At 40.4% G+C, this 13030-nt stretch overlaps 1 protein-coding gene across 1 annotated transcript in view; it reads right to left on the reverse strand.

Annotated features, from left to right (window-relative positions):
• Nucleotides 1-4262: 4262 nt before the first annotated feature.
• The window catches only part of LOC138969613 (leucine-rich repeat-containing protein 74B-like), a 37532-nt gene continuing 28764 nt past the window's right edge, over nucleotides 4263-13030 (reverse strand). The window contains exons 7-12 of the mRNA XM_070342472.1: nucleotides 9660-9745; nucleotides 8246-8440; nucleotides 6926-7018; nucleotides 6219-6482; nucleotides 5623-5708; nucleotides 4263-5176 (exon numbers count right to left, since the gene is read on the reverse strand). Of these exons, the coding sequence (XP_070198573.1) occupies nucleotides 5017-5176; nucleotides 5623-5708; nucleotides 6219-6482; nucleotides 6926-7018; nucleotides 8246-8440; nucleotides 9660-9745 (884 nt within the window). The 3' untranslated portion in view covers nucleotides 4263-5016. The remainder of the gene's footprint in view (nucleotides 5177-5622; nucleotides 5709-6218; nucleotides 6483-6925; nucleotides 7019-8245; nucleotides 8441-9659; nucleotides 9746-13030) is intronic.

Genomic DNA, 13030 nt, shown 5'->3' on the forward strand with positions numbered 1-13030 from the left:
AGCCTGCAGTTTGACGCGCTTATCTTTATCTGATTGATAATGACACTTCGAGCACTAACCTTTCTTCGAGCGCTGACATTACCACTACAAGAAGCTCACTCTCACATGCTTAAAAGCACAGTCCTTCTTTTAAAAAAAGTTCCCCCTTTGAAGAAAAACCACTTAGGTTGTTGATTTGTCGTGTGTGTCAAAGCGGAGGAATAGTCTGATCCCATGTAAGAGTCTTGCCAGATCCAAGGTTTTTTCTTTCTTTATTTGGTGTTTAACGTCGTTTTCAACCACGAAGGTTATATCGCGACGGGAAAAGGGGGGGAGATGGGATAGAGCCACTTGTTAATTGTTTCTTGTTCACAAAAGCACTAATCAAAAATTTGCTCCAGGGGCTTGCAACGTAGTACAATATATGACCTTACTGGGAGAATGCAAGTTTCCAGTACAAAGGACTTAACATTTCTTACATACTGCTTGACTAAAATCTTTACAAACATTGACTATATTCTATACAAGAAACACTTAACAATGGTAAAAGGAGAAAGTTTAACAGAATCCGTTAGTCGCCTCTTACGACATGCTGGGGAGCACGGGGTAAATTCTTCCCCCTAACCCGCGGGGATCCAAGGTGGTGAACCGAATTGTTTTCAGGGGAATTTATGTGCCTTTAAAGCAAAGCGAAAGGAAGCATAACGACAAGAAGAACAACAATAACATTTAGATTTCTTTCCTGCATCCCAAAATAATATTGAAGAAATGCCACAGCGGTAAACGCCAGAAGGAAAAGATCATTAATTCTTGTTCACACCTCCCTTTGCCCCAAATAGAATCATGGGGGTGGGGGGGGGGGGGGGGGGGGGGGGGTATTCTGCCAGAAATCAATATTTCAGTTTCATGCATTCACGGAAACTTTGCTCTACATTTTTTTGCTGGAATTAAACAAAGATTAATATTTTCTTGGTTCATTTGGAAGGAGAAAATAATAGGGCATTGTTATTGGCTAAGAGTATTAAATTTTCTCAGCATAAAATCCATATTGCAGTTATCATGTATTCAGTGAAGCTTTGCTCTTCATTTATGTTGAGAATAAATACAATAATAATGATACACGCATGCAGGGAACATATTGGACATCGCGATTCTGTCGATGCACGCTTTCCCCCAGAGACAGCAGCCCGAACTCTCTTGAGAGAATTCCCCAAGGACAATAACATGTACCAAACCCCCCCAAAAAAAACAAAAAAACAAAAAAAAATTATATTATGGTATGCTATGGCAAACATTATCATATAAAAATGGCATTGTGTTGGATAAGGTGGATTAGGGTATAGAGGGATATACTATGAAAGCACATGTCAAATTCGGGTGCATGAAGGATTAAATATTAAGAATATCATTCGATTTTGTATAGACGCCAGATATGCTTTGGTTTTGGAATGGAATATGTAGTATAGAAAGTTTTCTCATAATGATAAGAATATCATTCGATTTTGTATATAAGCCAGATATGCTTTGGTTTGGAATGGAGTACGTAGCATAGAAAGTTTTCTCATATCCATCGATTGAATAGATTGCAGTTATCATGCACTAGATGCTGATTCTTAGAGACGCCATCATGCCATTTTCCAGACTTATCCTCCCCCAAGCCTACACCAAAGTGGCCATCCTCTCAAACAAGCCCATTCAGTATTTTCCTGAGTTGATTTTGGGAAAACAACATAACTCTAAAACTTCATTTGTTTGTGTCAAGCCTCACGATAATAAAATTTTTGACGGCATGATTTTCTATTTAACGTCATAACCCCAGGAACCTGGATTCTAAATAATAATGGAATAGCCCTCGTATTAAACATCTTAAGGTGTAAGGGTCACCCAGAATTTGGAAAAAAATCGTTTTTCAGATATACTAAATTATGATGTTGCCAAAAGCTAGAACAATATCTCTATTTTCATGTGCAGTTTACATTTTGTCTCTAGCATACATAGTTTTCTTGCAATAAGTGGTCAAAGTAGGTTGGTGGGAATTAAAAATCCCTTTAATCAAGGCCTCTGTTGAATGAAATTATCGGTTCTGATGATGAATTTGATTCCAAAAACTGCTCAGAACAGTCAGACACAGATGATGAATCAGACAGTAGCTCAAGTGAAGATAGTTTTGATTCTAATCTCTTGATGACCCCCCCATAAAGGACATAAACTGATAGATGTTGAACTTTTTGCTGTTTTATGTGGTGAAAGTTCGCGCGAAATCACAGGCAGCTGCACTGTCTGAATGAAAAACTTTTTTTAAATATTCACCTATTCCATTGAAACTTTGCACATCAAATGTTCACTTGACTGGCTATTGTTTGTTCTAGAATGAAGCTGATAATCAGAAAAATAGATTTTTTTTTATTGTGTGATATATCATAATAATATAGAATTATAGTATTCTTTTGCTAATGCTACTAAAAGCAACATTTCCAACAAAACAGAAAGCTTTTAGAGCATACAGTAGGTAATGATGCTTTAAATATGAGTGCCAATTTATTTTTCAATTGGACACATAGTTTTTCCCCAAGAGAGCATTCAAAAATGCTAAAATTAGCATTTTTGCAGGTTTATTTTGCCCATTATTTTACGAATTAAATAATTTTGTCAGTTGTTCTACTTAATGTAGGTATTCAAACTTGATGTTTTCTGAAAATATAATGATTTTTGAAGAAAACTACCAAACATCAAGCCAATTCATTGATTGCAAGTGACTGAATAAAAAAATTACAGTTTTGGTCCGACAATCTGGGTGACCCTTACGCCTTAAGCCTGGCTACTCTTCAACATGTGATATGGTAAGATCGGATGTCATGCTCGGATGTTGATTCTCCTCCACGGTTATGTCCCCTTCAGCCGTTTACTTCCATGGCTTTTGTTAGCTTTTGTCCCTGAAATCAATGTCCAGCTATACAACACAATAAGCTTCCTTTGCTGACTTACGGGAGTTACACGGAGCTTCACCTCAGAATGTACTGGCTAGACCGACCGCAGACTTCATTCAACGCAACCAATTAGGATTATACAATCAATGTCCAGTCACGATCTTATTCACAAACAACAATCTTCCTTTGCTGACTAACGGGTGTTACACAGAGCTTCACCTCAGAATGCAATGGGTAGACCGACCGCAGACTTTATTCAACGCAACCGATTAGGATTATGCAATCAATTTCAAGCCACGATCTTATTCACAAAAGAGTAATCTTCCTGTGCTGACCAAGGGGAGTTACACGGAGTTTCACCTCAGAATCCACTGGCTAGACCGACCGCAGACCTTAACCATCGCAGCTAATTAGGATTATAAAATCAATGTCCAGCCACGATCTTATTCACATGAAAGTAATCATCCTTTGCTGACTAACGGGACTTACACGGAGTTTCACCTCAGAATGAGCTTGTCTTCACTGCAGTCGACAGTGCTCTGGCTATAGAGACCGACCGTGGACGGCAATTCTTTAGGACTATAAGCTATCGTAGAGATCCTGAAATCTTTGTACAAGTATTCATGTGCAACATGATATGTTGTTTTCGCTGTTTCTGTACTGACGTGTGCGACGCTGTTTATACTTTCGATGTCGTTATCCTTGGTCGATTCGGAAGCATCTTGTCATTCTATTGTGTGTTTTTATATTTAGTCAAGTTTTGACTAAATATTTTAACATCGAGGGGGAATCGAAACGAGGGTCGTGGTGTATGTGCGTGTGTGTGTCTGTGTGTCTGTGTGTCTGTGTGTGTGTGTGTGTGTGTGTGTAGAGCGATTCAGACTAAACTACTGGACCGATCTTTATGAAATTTGACATGAGAGTTCCTGGGTATGAAATCCCCGAACGTTTTTTTCATTTTTTTGATAAATGTCTTTGATGACGTCATATCCGGCTTTTCGTGAAAGTTGAGGCGGCACTGTCACGCCCTCATTTTTCAACCAAATTGGTTGAAATTTTGGTCAAGTAATCTTCGACGAAGCCCGGGGTTCGGTATTGCATTTCAGCTTGGTGGCTTAAAAATTAATTAATGACTTTGGTCATTAAAAATCTGAAAATTGTAAAAAAAAATAAAAATTTATAAAACGATCCAAATTTACGTTTATCTTATTCTCCATCATTTGCTGATTCCAAAAACATATAAATATGTTATATTCGGATTAAAAACAAGCTCTGAAAATTAAATATATAAAAATTATTATCAAAATTTTTTTTTCGAAATCAATTTAAAAACACTTTCATCTTATTTCTTGTCGGTTCCTGATTCCAAAAATATATAGATATGATATGTTTGGATTAAAAACACGCTCAGAAAGTTAAAACGAAGAGAGGTACAGAAAAGCGTGCTATGCAGCATAGCGTAACCACTACCCCGCTCGCGCGCTCTTCTTGTCAATTTCACTGCCTATGCCGTGAGCGGTGGACCACGAGTATACGGTCTTGCTGCGTTGCATTGCGTTCAGTTTCATTCTGTGAGTTCGACAGCTACTTGACTAAATATTGTATTTTCGCCTTACGCGACTTGTTTTCTTCTCTTCTGCGTTGTTTATACTTTCGATGTCCTTCTTCAGATTTATTTCGGAGATATTTTGTCGTTTCATTATGTTTGCAGATGCCTTTCTGTCCGGACTTAAATATTTCGATGTCCTTCTCTGGTGTGTGATAATGTCTTAATGACTGGCCCAGAATTTGAGAAGCCATTGTTTCTCTCTGGGTGAAGATATTTGAATCGTTCAGTGACACCCAAAAATATCGGCATCGCAGAATGTCATATATCACTCAGTAGATGTGTGGAGATTATCACAAAACCGCAAACAGACGTCATCCGTTAATAATTGCATCAGTCAGCGTCATTGCAGTAAGTCGTATTAAAGGCTAACTGCAGCTGAATCAGAAACTAGAAACTGCCCGAACTAGTTGGCTCTTGCACAACCTGATTGCAAATATACCACAACCAAAAATAACTGCATAAAGTTTCTTGGAAGTTTTGTCCAACCGGAAATGGCCATGGTCATGTGCTGCCTCGTCCTTGGCTGGCTTCGATGCGCATGCGTATTGCCTTGCGAAGCTGTTGTAGACGACTTACGACAGGTTTATCCGAGTTCTGCTCAGCCTTTCGCTTCCACCTAGCCGTCTTGCGTAGGTACTCCTTCAGGCCTATGGTTAGCTCTCTGAAAATGGCAAGCAGTGTTTCTATGAGCAAGGAAAGCACACACAAAAATCATTCAGTCACATATTAACAGAGAGTAAGAGACACCCAAATTCACTAACGCACTGATCATACGTACAAACACGCGCACGAACGCACAAACACACACACATACACACGCGCGCGGGTGAGCGCACATGCACATACACGCGCGCGAGTTCACATGCACACACACACACACACACGCACGCACGCAGGCAGACACACACACACACACGGCACACACACACACACACATGTACACACACACACACACCCACATACACACAGAGGCACAACTTACATACACTTTCGCTTTGTCACTCCTATCTCTCCCCCCCCCCTCTCTCTCTCTTTTTGACCCCCTCTCTCTATCTCTCTGATCCTCCTCTATCTCTTTCTCTCTCTCTTCTCGCCCTCCTCACTTACTCATAGTCAACATGGCCGTCACGGTTCAGATCAAGCTTGTTCATGAGAATGTCCATGGAACGCGAACTGAGGGGAATGTCAATGTTCTGTAACAAACATTTTCTTCAATTAAATCACTGGCATGAAAGTAATGAGTCTGGTAATCATAGGCCTACAATCATACCACTATCATCTCACCAGCATATTTCGGGTAAAAGGAAATATGACCAGTGTTGTTTTTAGTCTTAGAGTACAACAGGTCAGTTGGACGTGGACTAAAAATGTGAAAGGTCCGAAGGCCCAGGCATTGTCCGCTTAGCTGGAACAATGGCCATAAGACCTGATACATGTCAATACTACAAAAAGGTCGACCGGTCAGGGGTCAAAACATGCGTCAGTGACCGAAGAACGAAGATTCAGAACAACATTACTCCGACGTACTAATTGTATAACAATCCAAACACAAATAGACTGCCCACGTCCCAAAGTTCAGATTAAAAAGATAAGAAAGTTATGTTGTTGGAACGTACATTCATTGACATTTTGTTTTGTTTTGTCAATAATTAAACGTACCTTTCTTGTTTTCTTTCTAATTGTATACTCATTCTGCCACATACCAGCAGTCCATTTCTCAGCTCTTCCCTGCTGAGCGTCTCGCTGTTGTCTTTGTCCAAGCTATGGAGTAAGTCGATCAGCCTCAGGTTCTTCTGCCGCATGAACTCAAACAGGATGGTGACAGGGTCGTCCGTATCCAAGACAACGGGCTGCGTGCCTGGCGTGATGTCATCGTGACGTAATGGGACACCGTGCGTCACTGCCAGAGGTCTTTTTTCCTGCACCTTTTGTAGCACGGCCAGGAAATTGCTGTCAACTGACACGGTCTGTTGACAGTGAAGAACAACGAGTCAGTAATTATCTGAAGACTGACATCGAATCTTCGTTCCGTGCTGCACAAGACAGGAAAGAATAAGATGTAGAACCAACCAAGGGAGAATTGTGAGGAAGAGTGTTAGGAAGAGTGTGAGGAAGAGTGTGAGGAAGAGTGTTAGGAAGAGTGTGAGGAAGAGTGTGAGGAAGAGTGTGAGGAAGAGTGTTAGGAAGAGAAAGGAAGAATGAAAAACAAACTGATTGAAATACGGCGAAATGCCACACAAAATCGGGGAGGGGGAAGGAAAACGAGATAATTAAGGCTATTTGGCTGATTAGTAATTGCACACGGGCAAACAGCAGAACAGCTAACTTTGCACAGGAACCAAGAAGGTTGTCAATTCAACAAGAATAACAACAACGAAATGAGTTGTAGACTAAGATCTATTCGCCTTACCGCCAAGTCCAGTTCAGTCAAGCCCGTGGCGCCATCCGCCAGCATGAGAAGAATGGACAGTGCACTCTCTGTCGTGATGGGGTTGGTACCGATCTTAATTAACAGAGAAAGGTGAACTTTACGTTTGAATTATATCAAATTTAACCTTTAAAAACAATAACAATAACAACAACACCATCATCATCACAACAGCAACTGGAAAATTAGTCGAATACAATAGCGTTTTGTTCAAGGGAAACAACCCTGTAACAGTATTGACTCTGGAGTTTTCCGATTATTTCCCTTGCATCGTATTTGAATCCACTCCGCCTCCCCGATCACCACAGGTTTTACACATTTATTGTCGTCCTTGTTCTTGTTGTGTTTTTGTGTGCCCTCTTATGTATTTTCAAAGCTTCCATACAATTGATAATAACTCGTTCATTCATTTCTCTTTCATTTTGTGTGTGTGCAATTACTGATACACTAATATCTTCCTTCCCATTATTGTGTAGTTAGTCGCCTGAGACATCCGACCAAAAAGCATCTAACCTGCAACCTACCTTGTTCACGCGAGCATAAAGAAAAAAGAATTTTGACCATGAGAGTCGCTTGTTTATTTAAATGCTTCTTATTCTCTCAGGTGCCAGGAGATTTGTTCCTGAAAACTCTCACTTACTCTATTCACGAATGTCCATGTGTGCGATGTGTAAGTGAGACATGGATGTGTTCATGTCTGAATGCGTAAGAACAATGCAAGGAATGTCCAGAGAGGTATGTGGGAGGTGTTTCTATAACCTGCCCTGTTATATAGTGCTATATGTTTTATGTAAAATTAATGTCTTGTTTGTATTATTGTTATGTACCACCCCTGAATTTCTCTATGAGATAATAAAGTATTCTTATTCTTATTCTTATTATTCTTATTCACACAATCCATTCCTATACATTTCGATCACTTACTTCCCTTTGTTTTTTGCAGACCCGGCGATCAGGCCAAAAAAAAAATAGGTGTGGTTAAGGTAACATAGCCCAAAAAAATAGGGTAGGAAGGTAGGCAATCCCTCTTTTTTTTTAACTTTTTTTTCTAATGTGTACAAATTAAACCTACTTGACAGGGACATAGGTGTGCGACTCGAGCGCTTTCGCTTTCATTGCGTTTTCTGCACTCGGGTTTTTTTTAAATTTTTTAATAATGTTTTTTAATTTTTTTAATTTTTTTTTTTACAAATGTAATAAAAAGTTATAGGGTCGGCCCCTAAAAATAGGGTAGGTCGGGTTACCGTAACCACACCTATTTTTTTTTTAGGCCTCATCAGTAAATCTAATTACACTACACACCCTGAGACACCTGAGCGAAGTGTTGGCCCTCAGTCCGGTCAGCAGATTGCGGCAGGCCACCCCGTTGACCCTGTTAGCGGACACGTCCAGTTCCACAAGGTGAGTGTTAGTGGACAACGCTCTGCCCAGCTCGTGACACCCTTCTATGGCCAGTCCGTTCCACGCGATGAACAGCCGTGTCAGGCCTTGGTTCATCTGGGGAAGGCAAAATCTATTGATTATATCATGGGAAAAGACTTGAAGAGGACAGAAGAAGGGATGCTTTTAACAAGTTGAAAGTGTTGGCAAAAAACCCTCTTCTCGTCTCGTGGGAGCTCTCCATGACGAGTGCTTTCAACGTGATGAATAGCCGTGCCAGACACGTATCTACCTGTAGAAGAGAAGACATGCATGGTGGTAAGATACAGACGGAGAAGGACTGTGCCAAGGGGCGTGTTGGACCTTGCATGGCCAGTCCGTGCCACGCGATGAACAGCCGTGTTGGACCTTGCATGGCCAGTCCGTGCCACGCGATGAACAGCCGTGTTGGACCTTGCATGGCCAGTCCGTGCCACGCGATGAACAGCCGTGTTGGACCTTTGTTCACCTGTAGAAGATACAACATTAGTTGTAGAGACGTCAAGTTGCACTGAATGTGTGTTTGCAGAGAGCGCTCTTCCCAGCTCGTGTCAGGCCTCGGTTCACTTGGGACGAGAGAGAGGAAAACGACGAATTTATTTGGATGCTTTTTTTTTTTTTTTTATTCAATTAATAAAACACTAGATAACAAACATGGTATTTTCTGTTTGCACACATACTCTCTCATTTACATGCGGTTCAGAAAAACTTGTACATTATACAAAAGGACTAAAAATAGTCATACGTGAAAAAAATATACGTGTCAACATGTGTAGCATCAAAATGATCATATGTCATCATATATTGATCTTTTTTTTTTAAACAATATTCGCATCATAATGTATGGCTGTCTTTACATTATATCAAAGAAAATAAACAATAGTTTGTTTTTAATTAATAAAACTTCAGACTAACGAAATCTCAAAACAACTACTAATTCGAATTTATTTGGATGCTGCTGCTGCTGCTGCTGCTGCTGCTGATGATGATGATGACGACGACGGCGATGGTGATGATGATGATGATGATGATGATGATGATGATGATTATGGTGATGACGACAATGGTGATGATGATGATGATGACGACGATGGTGATGACGATGATGATGATGATGATGATGATGATGATGACGACGACGATGATGACAAATACGATGACGACGACAGTGCTGCGCCCGATGATCAGAATAACGGCGACGACGACTTATATCAAAACGAATGGTACAAGTACACAAGTGATATGACGAGGAGGAACATCAAACGACGAAGATCCTCCTTTTACGTGTGACACTCACCGCCAAGCCACGACAGAAGGCAATAGCTCCTTGCAGCCTCAAGTGGTTCCAGCTTACGTCCAGTGTCCGCAGCGTGTCGTTGACCACTGCAACACCAGTGAAGCATTCATATATATATATTGCATACTACATAGCCAATCGCTATGTGATACCAATTTTACTGGAGTTGTTTTTCTTTTAAATTGAAATGTGAGCGAAGTAAAAATGTTGACGCCAAAAGCAAGTGTAACTACTCTAATAGGTACTCTCCCCACTGACCAAATTACGATAGCAACACTCTTATTTGGTGATGCACGATTGTCAAAAGAATCAAACGAATCTGTTTTTGATAAAGTCCAGGAATACATTATTTCAACTGGCCGACTTGGGGCAAAACGAATTTGAGTGCAGTATGCCCCATTCATTATAGATAATCTAAGTCTAAATTTAATTAAGAAGTTATAGCGATTGTTATTGGTATATGCAATTGTGATGTATACTAATGTACTCTCTCTCTCACTCTCTCTCTCTCTCTCTCTCTCTCTCTCTCTCTCTCTCTCTCTCTCCCTCTCTCTCTCTCTCTCTCTCTCTCTCCCGACTTACTCTCTCTCTCTCTCGCTTACTCTCTCTCTCGCCCTCTCCTTTCCTCTCTCTCTTTCCCTTTTATATTCTTTGTCCACTCTATTGTCGTGTCCTGTCTCCATTATGCCTTTGCTTTTTGTCAAATATGTATATATATATATATACATGTATGTTTTGCACATTTTGTTTGTTTCTCATTTGTTTTGGTTTGGAAAGTACTTGTCGAAGTCTCGTCGCAAGTTATTGTAATCCATATGTTTAATTCTCCCGTTAGGGTCACCACCATAAGCTTGAGCTTGTTGATGATCCGTAACATGTATCATGTTCAAATACATATGAATTGTTGAATAAACACTGTTTAAACCAAGTGTAACTACATATTCCGTGTACGTCAGTGCATGTACTATCTTAATGTGAAACCACATCGACTAAACAAACCAATACGTCTTTTCTGGATCGACCCTCTCTTCCAAACTCAAATCCCTGACATCAAAAGCGAAACAATCTTCAAGAAGCTAAGATGCCATAATGCGAAGAATTCCGTCATGAAAAGTTATGTCACTTTTTACATTTAGTCAAGTTTTGACTAAATGTTTTAACATAGACGGGGAATCGAGACGAGGGTGGTGGTGGTGTGTGTGTGTGTGTGTGTGTGTGTGTGTGTGTGTGTGTGTGTGTGTGTGTGTACGTGTGTGTGTGTGTGTGTGTTTGTGTGTGTGTGGGTGTGTGTGTGTGTACGTGTGTGTGTGTGTGTGTGTGTGTTTGTGTGTGTGCGTGTGTGTGTGTGTGTGTGTGTGTGTGTGTGTGTGTGTGTGTACAGGACCGATCTTCATAAAAATTTACATGAAGGTTCCTGGGTCTGATGACGTCATATCCGGCTTTTTATGAAAGTTGAGGCAGCACTGTCACGCCCTCATTTTTCAATCAAATGGATTGACATTTTGGCAAAGCAGTCTTCGACTAAGTCCGAACTATGGGATTGAATTTCAGCCCGGCAGCATACAAATTAGTTAATTAGTTTGCTCATTAAAGTTGTCATTAAAATCGAATTTTCACTCACAGATGTAAAAATGATTGCATCGTATTCCTCAATTTCTCCTGAATTCAAAAATATATACTTCTTCTTGTCGTTCGCTGTTAGATCGTCAGTCCGGACTGCAGGGCGAAACGTGATATATACATATGTCTTGTTTATTCTAAAAATGTGCTCAGAATTACAGAAAATAGGTCAAGTAAGTACTGCGTTTGCACGCTTCGCGGAGACGAGCGTGACCCGTCTTGGTCTTTAGCTGTGGTTAGTCGAGACTATCTTAGTATAGTCTCGGCGATGACTGTTCTTTAGTGTTAATCTGTTACTTTGATGCCGACAGCTTGACTAAATGTTTTTATATCGCTTAACGCGACAATTTCGAGAATAAAGTTCGTCTCAGTGACTTGGGAATATCAGCAGGATCACTGCCAGGCTGTGCATGCATGCCACTATCGGTATCGTATCTCATTAACTTACATGTGGGGAAAACAGAAACCTCGAGATCACACAGCAAACGGAATTAAGTATTGAGAAGTGAACCTTTAATGCATAAGACCTTAATTTCCGACTCGACTTAAGTATGACGAAAATCTCAAAACCTGACATTGCTTCCCGAGTCAAGTAATCCTTGTCTTTTTTTTCTGGGCTTCTCTGCACTAATAGTTATACCCCTACACAGGAAATTAGCTATAAGCGTAGAGAATAAAGCTTGTGATTTCCTTTACTGGAAACAAAAGCCTATGTATTTATTTGAGACTGTAACGTAATTTCCGAAAGGAAGGTTTTCAGCGATTAAGCCCCAAAAAAGGGTATTAATCATAATCTGTTTTGTGTGTGGACTTAAAGGGGTATTAATCATAATCTGTTTTGTGTGTGGACTTAAAGGGGTATTAATCATAATCTGTTTTGTGTGTGGACTTAAAGGGGTATCATAATCTGTTTTGTGTGTGGACTTAAAGGCAGAGTAAGCCTCCCGTAAACCATCACAGATACGGTCAGGCTTTTACACACAGTACAAACACCCTTTCATTTAAACACTCACCAATTGAGAACATCCTAGGTGCCCTCCGTAAAGAGCGAACAATTTTCAAAGAATTTATTTTTGCGTGGTTTATCTTACCCCTGAGCCATCGTGAACCCGTGTGATCCAGTTTTCCCTTTTTACAATGCAGTCGTCATAGTTAGTCATTTGAATGCGACTCGACGTGAGCTTATCTACAAAAGCACGTTTTTTATGCACGAAACAACGGCTGTGGTTCACAAGAACTCTAGCGATGGCTTTTGACTGTTGAGAGGAACGGCGATTTGCACTGATAAAACCGTCGTCTGCCACGACCCTTGCGTGACCCCGCTTCCGGGCTTTTCTTTTTTTAAACTTTCACAACTTCGAATTGTTCTGATCTTGTCTTGATGAAAAACGAATTCTTTTATGATTAAAGAATGTTTGTGTAACAAGCTGTCAATTTATTATTTAGATTTTAAAAGTTAGGTCTAGCACCAAAACGAGGCGCCATTGTTGTAGAGGACCAAGTCCACAAAAATAAATTCTTGGAAAATGTCTCACGCTCGACAGAAAGCAGCCAGGATGTTCCCGTTCGGTGAGCGTTCAAATGGAAGTATGCTTGTACTGTATTTAGACGCTCGGGGAGCTCTGTGATGGTTTACGGGAGGCTTACTGTGCCTGTAAAGGGGTATTAATCATAATCTGTTTTGTGTGTGGACTGGAACCATATTTCTATTTCTCTACTCTCTCGCTCTTTATTGCTCTCTCTCTCTTTCG

This window comes from Littorina saxatilis, linkage group LG6, assembly GCF_037325665.1.
Source record: "Littorina saxatilis isolate snail1 linkage group LG6, US_GU_Lsax_2.0, whole genome shotgun sequence".
NCBI classification, from domain to species: domain Eukaryota; kingdom Metazoa; phylum Mollusca; class Gastropoda; order Littorinimorpha; family Littorinidae; genus Littorina; species Littorina saxatilis.